General features: G+C 41.8%; 1 protein-coding gene across 2 annotated transcripts; it reads right to left on the reverse strand.

The window, feature by feature from the left end:
• Positions 1–1,291: 1,291 nt before the first annotated feature.
• On the reverse strand, positions 1,292–19,614 carry METTL17 (methyltransferase like 17). 2 transcript variants are annotated; one of them, XR_009601448.1, is made up of 15 exons: positions 19,503–19,614; positions 19,205–19,358; positions 18,984–19,118; positions 18,228–18,306; positions 17,892–17,973; positions 17,505–17,578; positions 16,952–17,046; positions 16,557–16,627; positions 16,257–16,364; positions 15,916–15,984; positions 15,136–15,186; positions 14,811–14,903; positions 14,401–14,585; positions 13,105–14,325; positions 1,292–4,699 (listed from the first exon to the last, which is right to left on the reverse strand). XR_009601448.1 is itself a non-coding variant. In XM_012181046.5 (14 exons), exons 1-14 carry the CDS (start codon positions 19,581–19,583, stop codon positions 14,220–14,222), a joined length of 1,383 nt encoding a protein of 460 aa, XP_012036436.1. In that variant the 5' UTR covers positions 19,584–19,614; the 3' UTR covers positions 1,292–14,219. The 2 variants fall into 2 exon arrangements, 1 of the variants encoding a protein (XP_012036436.1); XM_012181046.5 differs by having other exon boundaries at positions 1,292–14,325.
• Positions 19,615–19,819: the final 205 nt, after the last annotated feature.

A 19,819-nucleotide genomic window follows, 5' to 3' on the forward strand; every position in this document is an offset into this window, starting at 1 on the left:
AAACTCCAGACTCTCTGCCAGGCATGGCCTGGTGCAGTGTCTTCTCCTCTTCAATGCTGTGACTAATCTTGGGGCTGTCGAGTCAGTTCTGACCTGGGGCCGTTCTAATCCAGAGTGTCTATAGTAGCTCTCCCTAGCTGTTTTGTCCTGGGGACAATCTGATCTTGCCTCACTCAGGACATTTGATCTAAGCCTTTCATACCTTGTCTACTAAGCCTCAAGTCCTTTAGGTTGCTCTGTTGATACCTGAACTGCATCCTTTCAAAGGGGATTTGGGGCCACTTGGGATAAGAAGGGGAGAAGGAAATGGCACTCCACTCCAGTACTCTTGCCTGGAAAATCCCATGGACAGAGGAGCCTGGTAGGCTGCAGTCCATGGGGTCGCTGAGAGTCAGACACGACTGAGCGACTTCACTTTCACTTTTTCCTTTCATGCATTGGGGAAGGAAATGGCAACCCACTCCAGCGTTCTTGCCTGGAGAATCCCAGGGACGGGGGAGCCTGGTGGGCTGCCGTCTGTGGGGTCGCACAGAGTCGGACACGACTGAAGCGACTTAGCAGCAGCAGGAATAAGGAGGTGGGGCTGGCGAGTAGAGCTGCCACCACTCTGTGACAACTAGTAGAGGAGGGGGACTCCCCTATCCTGTCACTCCAGAGAAATAGCTCCAGGCATGGAAATGTCTAGAAGGAAGTTGAGATTTCTAGTATTACAATAGTGATACTGTTACAACTTTGACTATGCCTGTTTCCTGATATAAATTATAGAAAAGGGACTGAGAGGTTTTTTTTTTAATTTTTTTATTTTTTGGGGTGACTGAGAGTTTTAAGATGAAGAAAGTTGCTCTAGTTCTGAAACAGCAAGGCCTAGGGGAAAACAGAAACGAACCAAGTATACTGAAGGCTCCTGCTTGGACATGTGAAGATGGAGATGGAATATTGAGGCCTGAGGGGAACCAACTCTTGAGGCAAATGTATATGAGGTTAACTCAGAGGGAGTTGAGAAAGTTGAAAGGGAAGAAGGCAGGAAAAAATAGAAGCCAAGCAGCTGTTGATTACCCTGTTCAGGTGGCCTGTGTAACAATCCTGAGACCTGTTGAGCCAGTTCTCAGGAAGCTGGGGGTGACTTTCCCTGTCCCCTCATTATCTGGTGGAAGCAGCAGGATTCTTCCAGGAGAGGATGAGCTGGAGACTTGTGTGGGGACCACTGAAAATCTGAGGATTCTCTTCATTATAGGATAGGCCATGACAACAGACCTCTATACCTTTTAAGAAATCACCAGATTCATTTCCATTCTTTGAAACCTTTTTATTCTTATTAAAGCTTCAAGTGAACACAGATATATAGGGGTACTGTTGCTGAAACTCGTCTCTATTAACCAGAGTGAACAGAAACATAAAGACAGAGTTTTGGGTGAAGTATAAAAGAGTAGTTTTTTTATTGTGCCAGGCAAAGGAGGCCACTGAAGGTTAATGTCCTACAGACTGTGCCCTCCCTCGAAAGAGAATAGCAAGGGGTCTTATAGTTTGAGGGTGGAAACCAGGACCATAGATAAGGATCAGGGTAGATCAAGCTTGCATTCTTCACTTCTGGAAATTTTCAAAATTGTCAAAGCTGGTGTTAGGTGGTCCTTGAGATGATCACACCAGGGATGACCTTCTTTCTGGAATGAATGATGCTCACGAGGGAAGGGAGTTTTAGGGAGTATTTTCTTGGAGAAGTAAACACCAGGTGCACAGTACAATTCTAGCTAGAAGGCAATCACTTGAGAAGTGCAATTAAGAAAGAAAAGCAGCTGTGAGAGTGTTGCGGTCTTTTACAGACTAGGACCTGGGGACTGGAGTTGACGAAAAGAAAGAGAGAAAGAGAGAGAAAGAGCAATATCCCTCGGGCTACGTGGAAAACCAATAAAGCCCATACACAGGACTTGTACCACTCACGAAGGCACAGGGCATCCTCTCAAGGAGGTCTTGAAAGCTTGGGTGAGAAAGTGAGCTCAGTAGGTTTCCACGCTCTGAAGAAGTAGCCGGAGATAGAAAGAAGGATGTGGGGGACCCAAGTCTCTAGTGGAACAAGGGTATTTTATTAGCATGCTTATATATCTTCAGTAAAATGATTACTCAGCTGTTAAAAAGAATGAAATTCTACCAGTTGCAACTAAATGGATAGTCTAATAAGTACAAGGTCGCTGAAGAGAGTCAGTGAAGGGAGTCACTTGAAGGGAATCCAAGCAGGTGCTCTTTCTCATGATCTCAGTCCTGAGAACTGCATGCAGCTCTACTCATTCCTGTATCCCAGGAACTGATAAGGAACAGAGAGTCCTTGAGACACAGCACACAAAGGAAGAAAATACAACATATTGGATCCCTTAAAGTTGACCGTCCCCTAACAATTCCCCCTTTTTTTTCATAATTGGAGGCGACTGTAGATACTTTTGTGAAAAAGGCCCTGACCAAACGAGTTTGTTTAGTTTGAACAATTTTAGTTGAAAGGCATCTGTATACTACAAATATAACCATCAGGATAATTATCAGCGTCATAGCTCTAGATCCAATAGTATGTATAACGCTTTGAAATCATCCTCGAGGGTCTAGCCCAGATAATTAATCAGCTAGCTGTTCAGCTAAGATTTCCAGATTTTTGGAAGAGGGTAGACTCTTAGAGAAAGTTTCAAAGATTTCTTTTTGTAATAATTGTACATTTAAGAAAGCATTATCATGTAAGTCTTGCAAATGAAATTTGATTTGTTCCCATTGTAGGCACTATAGTTGAATGGAATGGGGGTAATACAAAATTGAGTAGAATTCCAGTTACATTTTAGTATAGCTCATTTTTGCAAATTTATTAATTGATCTCCAACCTATTGGATGGCTATTTTTATTTCTTGTATTTCATCTTGAATTTCCTCATTTATCTGAGTCTGAGTGGTCCACATAGTACGAGCATCTTTGGTCCAATTTTGAATAAAGCTGTGTGTTTGAACTGAGGTTTGTAAAGCAATGCCTGAGACAGTGGCAGTAGTGCAAATGGCTATTAATCCCTAAATGCCAAGAATTAACCATCTAGTGACTCGTTTAGATCGTCAAAGTGATTTAGTAAGTAGCTGGGAGGCAAATCCTGCTATGGAACCCTCTTCCCAGGGTCACTGGAGATCTATTGGCAACCATGGCTGAAGAATCAAAAGGGATTCATTTTTCAAAGAGACAGAGGAATTAAAACAAGTATACAATTTGCAATCTATGGAAGTCACAGAACGTAAAGTCTTATTAAACTGCAAGTTCCCTATAGCTATAACAAAAGGAAGGGGAACACAAGCTTATATGAAATATGAATGATTATAACGAAGGGAATATTTACGATGCCTATGACTGGTCCGCATAAAATATCCATTCCAAGTTCCAAGTTCTTTGGTGCTTGTGGCAAGTTTCCAGATGTCCCATTGTTCAGGCCCAATCTGTTTATTGAGGATGATTCGAGGTTGAGGGGTGCCATTCCACCGTCAAGCCAGCCAAGAAGTCCTTTGTTAATACTATGAAGTCAATCAGAGTATTAGTAACCTTTTATGCTACTTGAGTGGTATAATCATATACAGTGCTGTTAATATCATCTGAGCAGTTAGACAACTACATACCATGGGGTCCCCAGTAATCAATGCTGTAATTGGCCACAAACATTAATTTTCCTGATTTAGCCTGACATTTGTCCCAATGAACAGGAGTATGTTTAAAGTATTTATATGTAAACTCTTTGCATAATGATTTTTGTCCTTTTCCTAGAGTTTCAGTAGTGTTGACATGGTTCTCATAGAAAGAAAGGGCAGTAAACAGTCCAAGCAATGTCCAAAAGTTCTTCTTTGGAGGCAGAACGAAAGCCCATGTTTGTCGGCTAACGTTAATGCATAATTCTGTTGGACCCATGCACATAGGAAGGACTTCATACCCTAGAGAAATATTAATTAGTCTTCCTTTTTTCTCAGGATGAGAGGGCCCCTCCAAGCTCCAAGGAGGAGGCATATGTACTGAGTCATTGGTGGATACGATTGGTCCTTTATCTGTCCATTTTATAACCTGCAGTAAAGGGGGCTTGGGTATATAGGCCCAGTAAGTATGATTAATTAATTCAGCCTGAGCAGGGGAAGCAAAAGCAAGCAAAGCAAGCTTAACAACAAAAATATTTTCTGGATTCTGAGGCATTTCCTGTTGATAAACCAGATTTTCAGCTTGATTAGTAAGGGTTTTTATTTGTCCCCAAGTAGGGAGATCATCGGAGATGGCGATGGCACCCCACTCCAGTACTCTTGCCTGGAAAATCCCATGGACGGAGGAGCCTGGTAGGCTGCAGTCCATGGGGTTGCTAAGAGTCGGACATGACTGAGCGACTTCACTTTCACGCAGTGGAGAAGGAAATAGCAACCCACTCCAGTGTTCTTGCCTGGAGAATCCCAGGGACGGGGGAGCCTCGTGGGCTGCCATCTATGGGGTCACACAGAGTCGGACACGACTGAAGTGACTTAGCAGCAGGGAGATCATGAGGTCGATGACGTCGAGGGCGGTGCTTCTTGGAGAGTTTTAGAGCCGCCATGGCCTGTACTGGAATTTCTTCCTCCTGGAGGTTTTGTCTTTTTGTCTTTATTTTGAACACCGGAGGCTCCCTTGGGGTGGATTTTCCAAAGAGGAAGCCAATTGAGTTTGCTGGATCCATCTGGAGAAATACAAGCATACCCCTTTCCCTGTAAGATTAATTTCCCAGTAAGATTAATTTCCCAGATTTCCATTGTTTAGTCAGCCCATCTTGATACCAAATGGGCAAAGGAAGAGAGGTATCCTGTAATCCTTCAAAATGTTTTTCTGCTCTTGTTAAGATATCTCCCTGTGGTAAGTTTAAAAAATTTACTAGAGCTAATCAATGAATATAGTAAAGTTGCAGGATATAAAATCAACACACAGAAATCCCTTGCATTCCTATACACTAATAATGAGAAAATAGAGAAATTAAGGAAACAATTCCATTCACTATTGCAATGAAAAGAATAAAATACTTAGGAATATATCTGCCTAAAGAAACTAAAGACCTATATATAGAAAACTATAAAACATTGGTGAAAGAAATCAAAGAGAACACTAATAGATGGAGAAATATACCATGTTCATGGATTGGAAGAATCAATATACTGTAAATGAGTATCCTACCCAAAGCATCTATAGATTCAATGCAATCCCTATCGAGCTACCAATGGTATTTTTCACAGAGCTAAAACAAATAATTTCACAATTTGTATGGGAATACAAAAAACCTCGAATAGCCAAAGCAACTGGAACTGGAGGAATCAACCTGCCTGACTTCAGGCTCTACTACAAAGCCACAGTCATCAAGACAGTATGGTACTGGCACAAAGACAGACACATAGATCAATGGAACAAAATAGAAAGCCCAGAAATGAATCCATGCACCTATGGACACCTTATCTTTGACAAAGGAGGCAAGAATATACAATGGAGAAAAGACAATCTCTTTAACAAGTGGTGCCAGGAAAACTGGTCAACCACTTGTAAAAGAATGAAACTAGAACATTCTCTAACACCACACACAAAAATAAACTCAAAATGGATTAAAGATCTGAACGTAAGACCAGAAACTATAAAACTCTTAGAGGAGAACATAGGGAAACACTCTCTGACATAAATCACAGCAGGATCCTCTATGACCCACCTCCAGAATACTGGAAATAAAAGCAAAAATAAACAAATGGAACCTAATTAAAATTAAAAGCTCCTGCACAACAGAGGAAACTATAAGCAAGGTGAAAAGACAGCCTTCTGAATGGGACAAAATAATAGCAAATGAAGCAACTGACAAACAACTAATCTCAAAAATATACAAGCAACTTATGCAGCTCAATTCCAGAAAAATAAACGACCCAATCAAAAAATGGGCCAAAGAACTAAACAGACATTTCTCCAAAGAAGACATACGGATGGCTAACAAACACATGAAAAGATGCTCAACATCACTCATTATTAGAGAAATGCAAATCAAAACCACAATGAGGTACCATTTCAAGCCAGTCAGAATGGCTGCTATCCAAAAGTCTACAAGCAATAAATGCTGGAGAGGGTGTGGAGAAAAGGGAACCCTCTTACACTGTTGGTGGGGATGCAAACCAGCACAGCCACTATGGAGAACAGTGTGGAGATTCCTTAAAAAACTGGAAATAGAACTGCCTTATGACCTAGCAGTCCCACTGCTGGGCATACACACTGAGGAAACCAGAATGGAAAGAGACACATGTACCCCAGTGTTCATCGCAGCACTGTTTATAATAGCCAGGACATGGAAGTAACCTAGATGTCCATCAGCAGGTGAATGAATAAGAAAGCTGTGGTACATATACACAATGGAGTATTACTCAGCCATTAAAAAGAATACATTTGAATCAGTTCTAATGAGGTGGATGAAACTGGAGCCTATTATACAGAGTGAAGTAAGCTAGAAAGAAAAACACCAATACAGTATACTAACGCATATATATGGAATTTAGAAAGATGGTAACAATAACCCTCTATGCAAGATAGCAAGAGACACACATATATAGAACAGTCTTTTGGACTCTGTGGGAGAGGGAGAGGGTGGGATGATTTGGGAGAATGGCATTGAAACATGTATAATATCATATAAGAAATGAATCGCCAGTCCAGGTTCAATGCAGGATACAGGATGCTTGGGGCTGGTGCACTGGGATGACCCAGAGGGATGGTATAGGGAGGAGGGATCAGGATGGGGAACACGTGTATACCCGTGGCAGATTCATGTTGATGTATGGCAAAACCAATACAATATTGTAAAGTAATTAGCCTCCAATTAAAATAAATTTAAATTAAAAAAATAAAAATCTCAAATAAAGCTGTATTAACAATAGTTATAGGTTTAAATAGTATCTTACACTGAAATCTAGTAAAGTCTGCTTTGGATAAGGAAGATAGACGTGTTCCTGTGTATTCCCCATTTTTAAATTTTTTTATTTGTAGTTTCAGTGTGTGATGTGCTCGTTCAACTATGCCTTGTGCTTGTGGATTAGAAGGAATACCTGTAATGTGCTTAATAGAAAATGATTGTAAAAATTGTTTGATTTGCCTAGAAATATAGGCAGGGCCATTGTCTGTTTTTATAGAACTAAGAATTCCCATTACTGCAAAACAAGCTAATAGGTGAGTTATAACGTGCTGTGTAGCCTCACCTTGAAGAGGTGTGGCCTATATAAAAGAAGACTTTGTGTTGATATAGACATGTAGGAAAGAAGATGGAGAAAGTTCAGGGCAATGAGTTACATCCATTTGCCATAATACATTGGGTTGTAATCCTCGAGGATTGTCACCCTGTGTAATGGGTCGAAGATGTAAGGGTTTACAAGTAGAGCAATTATTAATGATTTCTTTAGCTTGTCGGTATGGAATTTTCAAAATTTGGTGCAAGGAGCCAGCGTTATTGTGTAATAGAGCATGTTGTTCCTCGGAAGTAGCAAAAGAAATGTTTATCAGCTTGTTGATTACCATGAGTCATAGGGCTGGGAAGGTAGGAATGTGTTTGAATACGTAAAATTATAAATGGGAGAAGTGCAGTTTCTAATAATAGATTGTAGTTTGAAAAAAAGTTGTTGAATAATAGGTTGATTGGAGTTTATAGTGGAGGTTTCTATATTTTTTAATACAAAAGCTGAATATAAGGAGTCAGAGACTATATTAATGGGGTAAGGATGTAGGTGAATAACTTGAATAAGAGCATATAATTCATTTTGTTGAGCAGAATGAAAGTTAGTACAAAAAATTTTATGTTCTTTGAGAGACCAGAATGAAGCTTTGGCGTTTTTAGTCCCATCTATATAGAAAATATCAGCTTGAGGTATACATTGCAAGCTGATAATGCAAGAGATAAATTCAGTATTTTTGAAGAAATTCCAGAGCTTGTTAGGATAATGAAATGAAAATTTGCCAGAATATTCCAGAAAAGCTCTTTGGAAATCGGTAGAAGTTTGTAATGTGTTCTCAAATTGAGATTTATTAATGGGTATTACAATTTTATGAGGATCAGAGCCAATTAGAGTTTTGGTTCTATTTCTTCCATTGATAATGATTAGAGCGATTAAATCAAGGTAGGGTGTGACTTTATTCCTCTAAAATGGGTATAGATCCATTCTATTGGGTGTTCTTGTTGGGCAAAAAGTCCTGTGGGAGAATGGAGAGGGGAGTATAAATAATTCAAGAGGTAAATCAAGTCTAATGCAAGTAAGAAACTGTTTTTGCAACTTATTTTGCACCAGAGTTCCTCTCATGCCTCTTGAGAAAGTGAACAGTTCAGTTCAGTTCAGTCGTATCCAACTCTTTGCAACCCCATGAATTGCAGCACGCCAGGCCTCCCTGTCCATCACCATCTCCCGGAGTTCACTCAGACCCACATCCATCGAGTCCGTGATGCCATCCAGCCATCTCATCCTCTATCGGCCCTTCTCCTCCTGCCCCCAATCCCTCCCAGCATCACAGTCTTTTCCAATGAGTCAACTCTTCGCATAAGGTGGCCAAAGTACTGGAGTTTCAGCTTTAGCAACATTCCTTCCAAAGAAGGAATGATCTCCTTCAGAATGGACTGGTTGGATCTCCTTACAGTCCAAGGGACTCTCAAGAGTCTTCTCCAACACCACAGTTCAAAAGCCATCAATTCTTCAGTGCTCAGCTTTCTTCACAGTCCAACTCTCACATCCATGCATGACCACAGGAAAAACCATAGCCTTGACTAGACGGACCTTTGTTGGCAAAGTAATGTCTCTGCTTTTGAATATGCTATCTAGGTTGGTCATAACTTTCCTTCCAAGGAGTAAGCGTCTTTTAATTTCATGGCTGCAGTCACCATCTGTAGTGATTTTGGAGCCCCCCAAAATAAAGTCTGACACTGTTTCCGTTGTTTCCCCATCTATACAAGGGTTATTTAAATCAGGATCTCCTTTCAAAGTATTAAATAGATTAGTCAGTTGATAATTAGCAATGCCTAAAGGAGTAGATCAAGGCTGTTATTTAACTTCTATGCAGAGTACATCATGAGAAACGCTGGACTGGAAGAAGCACAAGCTGGAATCAAGATTGCCAGGAGAAATATCAATAACCTCAGATATGCAGATGACACCACCTTTATGGCAGAAAGTGAAGAGGAACTAAAGAGCCTTTTGATGAAAGTGAAAGAGGAGAGTGCAAAAGTTGGCTGAAAGCTCAACATTCAGAAAACTAAGATCATAGCATCTGGTCCCATCACTTCATGGCAAATACATGGGGAAACAGTGGAAACAGTGGCTGACTTTATTTTTTGGGGCTCCAAAATCACTGCAGATGGTGATTGCAGCCATGAAATTAAAAGACACTTACTCCTTGGAAGAAAAGTTATGACCAACCTAGATAGCATATTCAAAAGCAGAGACATTACTTTGCCAACAAAGGTCCACCTTGTCAAGGTTATGGTTTTTCCTGTGGTCATGCATGGATGTGAGAGTTGGACTGTGAAGAAAGCTGAGCACCGAAGAATTGATGATTTTGAACTGTGGTGTTGGAGAAGACTCTTGAGAGTCCCTTGGACTGTAAGGAGATCCAACCAGTCCATTCTGAAGATCAGCCATGGGATTTCTTTGGAAGGAATGTTGCTAAAGCTGAAACTCCAGTACTTTGGCCACCTCATGCGAAGAGTTGACTCATTGGAAAAGACTGTGATGCTGGGAGGGATTGGGGACAGGAGGATAAGGGGACGACAGAAGATGAGATGGCTGGATGGTATCACCGACTTGATGGATGTGGGTTTGGGTGAACTCCGGGAGTTGGTGATGGACAGGGAGGCCTGGTGTGCTGCAATTCATGGGGTCACAAAGAGTCAGACACGACTGAGCGTCTGAACTGAACTGAAAGAGGGTCTAATCTAATTTATATCACCTAAAAGTTTTTGAAAATCATTCAAGGTTGAGAATTTATCAGTGTGAATCTGTTTTAGTTGGGGAGTAATATGTTGTCTATTAATAACATTACTGTAAGTAATGGTAACGTGTAGAGGTTGGAATTTTTTCAGGGGCAATGATTAATCCAGAGTCTTTCAGGCATTGTTGAGCAGTATCAAACATGTGTTGAGTTTCCAAAACAGATGGAGCTGAAAACAATACATCATCCATATAATGAGTAACAAGAAAGTTAGGAAATTGTCTTCTTATAGGTTCAGGGCTTTGGCTACATAGTATTGGCACATGGTGGGAGAATTCATCATCCATTGAGGCAATACAGTCCACTGATATCGTTTATGAGGCCTGGTGTGATTAGGATAAGGAAGAGAAAGTAAATCTCTCTTGGTCTAGAGGGCGTAAAGGGATAGTAAAAAAGCAATCCTGTAAATCTGTAATAATAATATGCCAGTTTAGAGGAATAGTGGTAGATGATGGAATTCCTGGTTGTAATGCATCCACAGGTTTCATAGATGCATTAACTTTTCTAAGGTCTGTTAAGAGATGCCATTTGTTAGATTTCTTTCTTATAACAAAAATGGGAGAGTTCCAAGGGGAATAAGACTCCTCGATATGTTTTAATTTCAATCTGTCCAAATAGGCTCATCGTTCTTCCAAGTTATTTTAATAATTGCACTGTTTGTTAAATGAGCAGTGGCCCCTAGGAAAAATGTGGAATATATATTTGTGCTTGCCATTGTATAAGTAAATCTCTATTAAATTAAGGGCTACATCTATCACATAAGGTTGTAATGTTGCTGGTTGGCCTTCTGGTCCCTCACAAGGATAAATTTGAGTATTTTGATACAGACTTCTTGTTATTTTGGCTTGAGAAACTCCTGTAATTTGGCAAGAAATTCTCTGTATAGGCCAAGATTTGGGCCATAAATGTTTGGAAATAACAGTAATATCGGATCTAGTATCAAGACCAGAAAATCTTTTGCCATTAATTTTGATATTTATATTTGGTCATACATATTCAGGTATTACTGATGTCCATAAGGATTGTTTTTGATCTGTATTGCCAAGTCCATCTGTCTGTATGCTGTTAGAGGTGTTAATAGAATTCTAAAGTAAAAGAAGTAGTTGGGCAATTTTGTCCCCCTTTTTGAATTGCCATAGTATCTGAGATGACATCATAATTTGAAATTCTCCCTTATAATCTAAATCAATTATTCCAGGGTGAACAGTAATTCTTTTAGAAGTCAAACTAGATTTGCCAAGTAAAAGGTCGAAGGTTTGTGGGGGTAGAAAGGGTATCTGCCTCATTAGTTTAAGTGGGACCTTATATATTTCTCAACTAGCTGCTGAGAATAGATGAAAAGAATACCTCAACATTGTAAGAGTTCTATTAGGCCCTTTCCCAAGACATATATCCTGAGATAACTTTGGCACAAGATTAGCCAGGGAGAACAGGTTCCAGACAAAGTCTCTGGGCAAGATATATTGTCGCTGTGTAATAAGGGGTACAAGTCTTGAGATATAGGTTCCTAGGAAAGATTTGTTATAATTAAAATCATTAACATAGGGCCTAGGAAAAGCATTTCCATGAGTAAGACATTGTGCTGTGTAATCATTAGCTCTGGACCTAAAGAAAGGTCAGTTCTCCAGCAAGATACATTGTTGCACAAGGCTTAAGGAAGGCATGAGTGGGAATGTTTGCTTCTTCCTTACAGAGTCCTGGATTGTTTGCCTAAGCTTTAACTCTTTCCTTTTGTCCTGCTTTTAGGAGAATATGGTTGCCAAGGAAAGGGGTGAAGAAAGTGTTCTGTAACTTCTTCCTGCTGGGAAGGGGTATAGACCCTAAAATTCTGAGGCAATATATTCTCCTTGTCCTCATATGGAGGGTCTCTGATCCAGGGGCCCCAAGGCACTGGAAACTGCAGGAGCATGAACAATCATTTGTAACTTAAATGCCTAAGCCACTTAGATACAAAGTTCATTATACAGTTACTGATATAAAAAGCAAACAGCAAGAATAAGATGACTACAGTTATAGTCAAGATAGTTTTCCATCAAGGAGGGCTTTGTATTTGAGCTTCTATAGAATCAAATTACCTTGTATCGGTTAACATTTCAAATGTAATTTGGTTTTGGACAGTGCCAGCTTGAGCATTAGAATTGGCATCATCTTGGGCCATATCCTGTCCACTGAAAATATTCTCCTGGTTTAAGAAGAGCCCTTATCAAAAGCTGCCAATCAAGGAACAAAATTTCCAATAGAAGATGCCATAGCCTTTAAAAGTTCTTTAGTAAAAGGTTAATGAAGGCCGTACATAGTTACAGCCTTTTTCATTTGTTGCATGTGAGAAAAAATGCCTTCATATTGAGGTATTATTTGGCCCTGGGCATTATTAACATTTCTTAACACAGGAAAAGCAGAAAAACCACTGGCCTCAGAGACTCAAGACTGCAAAGTCAGCAACACAGAGAGCCTCTGTCGTGAAGGAGAATGAGTAGTTTTTTCTCATAAATACGAGTGTGTGCTAAAGGCTTATCATTATTATCCAAAAAAGCATTATCAGTTTTAGTGTCAAAGAGAGCCACATTATCAGCTTTAGTGTCAAAGAGAGCCTCAAAAAAGTCATTGTTGGTCATTTTGTCCTTAAATTGAAGGGACTTTCGGTTTTGTGCCTGTTGAGAGAGGAGGAGCACTTGGGGCCGCCAGAACAGGGCTAGTAGGAAAATTCTGCAATATTTTATGTTCTAATTGGGCCTTCTGAAAAGTTTCATCATCTAATTCATATTCATGTAACAAGTGTTCCGCCTGTTGTCGAATATCAGGAGGGCTAGAATTATCCTGAAATGGCAGAATCACAGCTTTAATGAGTCCATAGCGGCCAGAAATCTATTGGAATATTTTTTCCCCGTTTAGTGGCTTGTTCCAACATTCTCTTTGGCTTGGTGCCAAATTTCTAAATCAAAACTGCCTTCATCAGGGAACCAGGGATTATATTCAACCACTGTTTGAAGGCATGCCTCTATGCACTGACACAAAACCAAAAGTCTTTGAACCTTAAATGATGAAGTAAAGTAGAAAAATGGTGGGGCTTTCCAGACATTTGTCCCGTAACTCCGCACTTACCGACCTCTGTAGGTCCCAGTCACTCCATCCAGTTTGCCAAGGGTGAATACCATGTCCATGTTTCAGGTGCCATTTGTTGCGGTCTTTTACAGACCAGGACCTGGGCACTGGAGTCGACGAAAAGAAAGAGAGAAAGAGAGGGAAAGGGCAATATCCCTTGGGCTACGTGGAAAACCAATAAAGCCCATACATAGGACTTGTACCACTCACGAAGGCACAGCGTGTCCTCTCAAGGAGGTCTTTAAAGCTCGGGTGAGAAAGTGAGTTCATTAGGTTTCCATGCTCTGAAGAAGTAGCTGGAGACAGAAAGAAGGATGCGGGGGACCCAAGTCTCTAGTGGAGCAAGAGTATTTTATTAGCATGCGTATAAGAAATGCATGCTTATATATCTTCAGTAAAATGATTACTCAGCCGTTAAAAAGAATGAAATTCCACCAGTTGCAACAAAATTGATAGTCTAACAAGTACAAGGTCACTGAAGGGAGTCACTGAAGGGAATCCAAGCAGGTGCTCTTTCCCATGATCTGAGACAGAGAAGTCCTGAGACAGAGAAGGCGATGGCACCCCACTCCAGTACTCTTGCCTGGAAAATCCCATGGATGGTGTAGCCTTGTAGGCTGCGGTCCACGGGGTCGTGAAGAGTCAGACATGACTGAGCAGCTTCACTTTCACTTTCATGCACTGGAGAAGGAAATGGCAATCCACTCCTGTGTTCTTGCCTGGAGAATCCCAGGGATGGCGGAGCCTGGTGGGCTGCTGTCTATGGGGTCACACAGAGTTGGACATGACTGAAGTGACTCAGCAGCAGCAGTCCTGAGAACTGCATGCAGCTCTACTTATTCCTGTATCCCAGGAACTGATAAGGAACAGAGTCCTTGACAAATGGCACACAAAGGAAGAAAATGCAACATATCGGATCCCTTAAAGTTGAATGTCTCCTGACACGAGAGGATGGCCGAGTAAGCTCAAAGAATATGGTCTGCTATAATGGAGAATATTTGAACTAGTTTGTTTTTTTTTTTTGCCGTAACAGTAATAGCACTCCCATCCTGGACACCAGGTAGCTTCAGCTTCAGCCGTCAAGACAGAAGAAAACACTTGTCCCACATCCGTTGTCAACTCTCAGGCGCATCTTGAGCAGGAGATGGAGAAAGTTCTGATGGTGTGATCACAGGTAAAAGGTCTCCCCAGGAACTGACCCGGGCACAGCGATACAAATCCCTACAGAAAAGAGAGGGTCAACGTGGGCTGCAGGCTCTCGCTGCCTCCCACTAACTCTGGTCACACCCTCCACACCTGCCATGTCTGCGGGCCGTGATCACAGCGTGCTGCATATGCCCATCTGGACAGCACAGGTGGCAATGCACGTGGCGTGGCCGTTTAAGAACAGGCTGAGTGATTCGGGGCCAGCGATTGGCCTCCTCTGGAGATCCTCGGGCAAGGATTACCAAGGAGAACTTTTCTTCTTTTGGCTTCTTGTTCTAAGACAAGGAGACAGAGATGGCTTGCGGGAAAAGACGAGGGAAAACAAATTTCTTCAAACCTCATTCCTGTGACTCTTCTCATATTCTATAAGTCATATATATTCAGACCCTAAAACCTCCAAGCATTCTCTGGAATTTCCCAAATCCTCCCATCTCTGAATCTTTTCTACTGTGCTTTCCCAGGCTATTTTCTCCCTACCACAGTATTCTCAGAGTACATACCCAGCTGAAGGGGATGGGATGGTAGGCCTGGGAAAAGCTACAGGCCAGGGGCTTAGAGGCTGTCAACTGGGGACATGGAAGTTCATGCGGACACTGTGAACACAAAGACATGAGGTAAGACAAGAGAACCACAGATCATAAAACCTAGAAACTACGACTAATAGAGTCAAGAAGGGCTAGGGATAAAGGAGCACAGAGCAGATGAAAGGGCAAGCCAGGGGAATCACTGAGGAATTAAGAGTAGAGGATGGTGGCTAGCCCTCTTTTCCTGGCTAGCCCTGAGTTCAGATCTTTGCTTGCAGGGAAAGGCAGAAGTAATACTCACTGGGGCAAAGACAAAACCAGGTCGAGGGTCCAAAGGTGACTTTTCTTTTCTCTGAAATCAAGGGAAATGAAAAAAATTTTAGGCTGGGCTGAGGGGTCTGTTCTAACTCAATCTCTGCACTCAATAAATTAAGGATTCCTCTAACATTCAATTCTGGTAATTATTAACTATGTTCTGAATTAAGCTGGCTGTTTCTCTAATACTCCAAACAAACAACTTTCTCTTTGCAGCAAGAGAAAGGCAGAAACTTGGCACATAGTATGGTACGCTCCCTTGTCAGTAACCTTCACTCTCAAAAAAATATCCCATTTCAAGACAGTGAAATTTGCGATTATACACTGGTTCATACGGTCCTAAACAGATAAGGTTCTTAGTTCAGAAGTGCCCTGGATCAGGGGCTGGCAAAAACAAAATTTTTTTTAAAGGTCCAGAGACTAGGCAAAAATCTGTTTCCTACTGCTATCTGTATGATGAAAATAGCCACAGGCAACAGACCTATAGCCACAGACACATGGTTATAGATGCACAAATAAGCACTGCTCATATAAAAACAGGTGGTATGTTTATATAAGCACTGCTCATATAAAAACAGGTATGGATCTGATCCATAGGCTGGAGTTTGCCAACTACTACCCTATATCATGACTTCATGTGCTTACTATCTCCAGAGTCATCCTTATTACTATATGCCAGTCCCTTCAGTTTGCAAGGGAGTGCCAAGAACTGGTGAGAATAAGTGGGGAAAGGAGGGTAAGGTGAAAGAAGGAAAAAGAACCTTACATTAAGGACCAGGTCCCTGGCGTCCATGAGAAGGGAGTGCCCAGCTTTTGTTCCATTCTCTACCAATACCTGATTACAAAAGGGAAAGTAAGAAGCCTTGAATTACATGAAAACATGAATGTCAGTAGCTCTGTAAGAGCATTCCCAAATAGAATAGGGATTCTAAACGAAATGGGTATTACATATATGATGCAGATGGAGACCTGAAAAGAGGGACAAGGGATCTATGTAGGATGAAAATGGTTAAAAACGAAGACAAGCTCCAATGGGGACAGGAAAGGCATGAAACAGACCCATGAAGCTGCTTAAAAACTTGAAGGGAAAAAAGGGCTTCCACTTACCAGAAAACGACCTGTCTTGCGCCATAAGGTTTGGACCACGTCAGTGCGGTCGGCCTTGCTGGGCAGTTCACTGAGAGAAAAGGCTGCTACCACCACATCGAATTGCACCTGGTGCACGAGACGAGGAAAACGACCGACCTTGACATCTCCGTCTTTTAAAGAGTACAACAAAGGTCTATCCCACTAAATTTCTTCTGCTTTCTTTTACTTTCTAACATTCAATGCTAGGTTGTAAAGCCAGGACCACAGTTTTCCATCTGCATACTCCACATTTGGCATACTTTAAACACTGCCACTTGCCTTGGGTGATACAGGTAGAAACTGTCTGAAAAAGACACCTGGAACACAAGGCATCCCAGATCCTGAACCACCTGTGGAGGAAAGTAGAGATGTGGCAAATATGACTGTAGGTATAAACTGAAGGGACAAAATGCTAGCTGAGGATGAGATGCAACAGAGTAGACAACTGAAAAAAAGGGCAGGGGGAATATTGGGTCATTTGTCCTGTTATTCTTACCCTACCCATCCATAGTCCAACAGAGGCCTCCAGCATCTTCAACAGGGTCATCGCATCAGACCCATCTTTAACTTTCCGGCCTCTCCTCTACTCCCCAGTAAAAGACCCTTTCTGGTACTCCTTTGCTTTGCAAATGCCTTCAACTTTGGAAAAGCCCTTCCTTACATTTTGTCCTCACCTTTCAGCAGCTTTTCTGCCAATTCCAACATGGCAGCTGAGCTGTCCACGCACATATACTCACGTAGGCTCTGACCCCAAGTACTATGAGCAGCCCTAAAGTGGCAAAAAATAAATCTTCAGTTCTTACGACAAAGTTATTCCTACAAGAGACCCCTCTGTCCCTAACCCAACCTTGAGGAAACAGAGCGCTATGTTAAAATAGTTGGAAAAACTAGCAATCTTATTTTCTTGTTTCATCTACAACTGTTAAGAAGACTCAAAAACTATATGAACACACACACAAAAATCTTGCTGACATGTAAATCCCTGTCCGAGATCAAATTCCTTTCCTTTTTTATCCTTCTAAATGTGGGTTTTTTCACTTGACATTTCTTTAAGTTCTGACCCTAATTTATATACCTTCTCATGCCTTGTCTAATCTGAGGGAAGAAACACATCAGTTCCAATTTTCTCTTCTTCCTTTGGTTCTCCAGTGTCTTGATATTGACGTGGCATAAGCTAGCTCTAACTCTCTAGAGTTGGAACTGACAGAGACAGAGAAAGATACTCACCAGGTGACAGAGCCAGTACCCGAGCCAAAGTCCATCAAGGTTTGTGGCTGGAAGTCTGGAAGGCGAGCTTGGATCTGAAGAAATATTCAATACCCCACAGTGGGGAAGACAGACACTTATTTAGGGTCTTGGTAAACATGAATTAGGGGACCGCAACAGAGGAAATGAGCTGTGAATGTCAAGATTCAGTGTAAATGCCTTATAGAATAGAAAGGTCTTAGAACAGTGATTCTAAACCTTTTTTTGGGTCAAAAATTCCTTTCAGAGGATAAAGACAACCTCTCGAAAAAAATGCACATGTAATGTCCCAAGAATCTTGCCCCAGATTACTTTATGAAAAAGGGAACTGATAGTAAAGTTTCTGGTTGGAAGTTGAGGGAATTTCACCTCATGGAAAGCTCTGGAAACTGCTGCAAAGCCACCATCCAGTCTTGCTGCCATATACACCAGGCTCAGTCCCTCATTGTAGCTGCCAGAAAAATCAGACATACCACTGGGAATTAATCTCTATCCTGCAGCTACCCTCCAGACTTTTAGGAAATGAAATCTTTGCAAAGGGCTCTTCCAGCTCAACCCTTTCACTGATCAACACAGACAAGTCTTAGGGAGGCTTATAAACCAGATTGCCTTTTCACACACTAAATGGTGTAATTGTATTTCCCCAACTCTCCTTCTCAAAAGCCAAACTTTTCCTTCTTCTGCAGCCCTTCTAGTCTCCCTTACCTCAATTCTTGCCAATGATAGGTAGTTCTGCGCAAGGCACGCAGGACTTCTTCATGATGTTTCTCTGTCTGACATGAGTCTGGGGTAAGAACAAGCACTGGAAGTAAGGACCTAGGAAGAACAGGGCTCAGATACAATATCTGAATTTACTGCCTGCCATTCCCTACCAATTCCCACATGGAAAATGCTTAAGAGAGAAGCCAAACTAGAGAAGAGTTTCAGGTAAGAATAATAATGACCACCACCACCATAGTATATCAGATAATATATTGCCTCTAACAGCAATTCATTCAATTCAACCAACTCTATCTCACAGGTTTTGTTCTGTATTAAAAGCAAGTGTAATAAAAAGTTAAAGGATAGGATAGACAGTACTTTGTAGATTTCTTCACTTCCCCCCAATTTAATAATGTGATGTCTCCAAAGTTCCTATAGGAAGGAAAGGGGCTTGAAAAACTTGTCTTACAATTGTGTTCACTTCAGTACTATTTTACCTACGGAGTGCCTACTACAAACCAGGTACTACAAGAAGTCAGGGAATAACTCATTGATCTTTACTAAAGCCCTGAATTTAATAGGCAATCTCTGAAATTACTTTTCTTCTTTTAGAAAGGCAACATTATGAATAACTACTCTGATTAGAAAGTCAAATAAGAAATCGCAGTATCTATTTAAGAGGCTGCAGAATTATTACTAGCTCTTCATTTCCCTCTGCTCTTTCTATTTGGCTTACTCTTTATTTTTGAAAAGACCTACCTGCGTTTTCCAGGATTTTTTTCTCAAGAAGAACAGCCCGTCTTTGTAGCTCCTCTGGCTCTACAGGTAAATGCCGGCTCCAGAGATAATTGGTTAGGGCTTGCACCTGTTTCTCCATATTGGGCATCGAGCTCTCTATGGACCAAAGATGCAAAGAGGAATCACTTGTACGCAGGGTCCAATCTTCGCTTCTTGAGCTTCCATTTCCCATCTTTACTCACCTAGCAGCAGTAACTGCGCGGCTTCAGCCAATCCTTGCGGCAGCCGCACGCATGACAGCTGCAGGATGCCAGGGTGCCGGCGATGGGGCCTCTTCCCCAGGAAATCGGACTTGTTATCCACGTGGGATACGCCGGGCACGAGGGCAGCAAGCGCCTGCAGAAAAAGGAAAGCTAATAGGGGGCACAGAGGATGGCTGCGGGAGGCTAAAGGAGGAGCTGCCGAAAGCGCACCTCCTCGGAGAGGAGCTGTTCTTGAGGTCCAAAGCTTCTTTTGAAAGCAGGGAAAATAGGTACTCACTCGGAACTGGGGCGCTATTCCAAAGCTGCGGCGCCATCTGCCTATTGTCAGCAGATACCGCGACCCTCTAACGGTCGCCATGGCGCCAGCGGTGAACCGGAACCGGAAATTTAGGTGCAGTGTCTGTCACTCTCACTAGCTGCAGCGAACATCCTGCGCGAACATTGGCGCCGGGCAGTAACAGCCAATGCGGAGAGCGAGTGCTTGCTAGTAGCCAATAAACAATCGATCTGTAAATCGCCTTGGAGGCCGTTTGTGCACCTCAATTCCAGCGTAGCTAGCCGGAAGCTAGGTGACTTCCACCCTGCGTTGTGATT

Source organism: Ovis aries, chromosome 7, assembly GCF_016772045.2.
Source record: "Ovis aries strain OAR_USU_Benz2616 breed Rambouillet chromosome 7, ARS-UI_Ramb_v3.0, whole genome shotgun sequence".
Lineage (NCBI taxonomy): Eukaryota > Metazoa > Chordata > Mammalia > Artiodactyla > Bovidae > Ovis > Ovis aries.

What these genes read in the sequence shown, in the direction of transcription:
- METTL17 (XM_012181046.5), bottom strand. Translation starts at nt 19,583, where the DNA reads ATGGCGACCGTTAGAGGGTCGCGGTATCTGCTGACAATAGGCAGATGG. An exon ending in TATCATTGGCAAGAATTGAG is followed by an intron (nt 17,974 to 18,227) that starts GTAAGGGAGACT and finishes TTTTTCTGGCAG; the next exon opens with CTACAATGAGGGACTGAGCC. An exon ending in GGCAGAAAAGCTGCTGAAAG is followed by an intron (nt 16,628 to 16,951) that starts GTGAGGACAAAA and finishes TTTCCTCCACAG; the next exon opens with GTGGTTCAGGATCTGGGATG.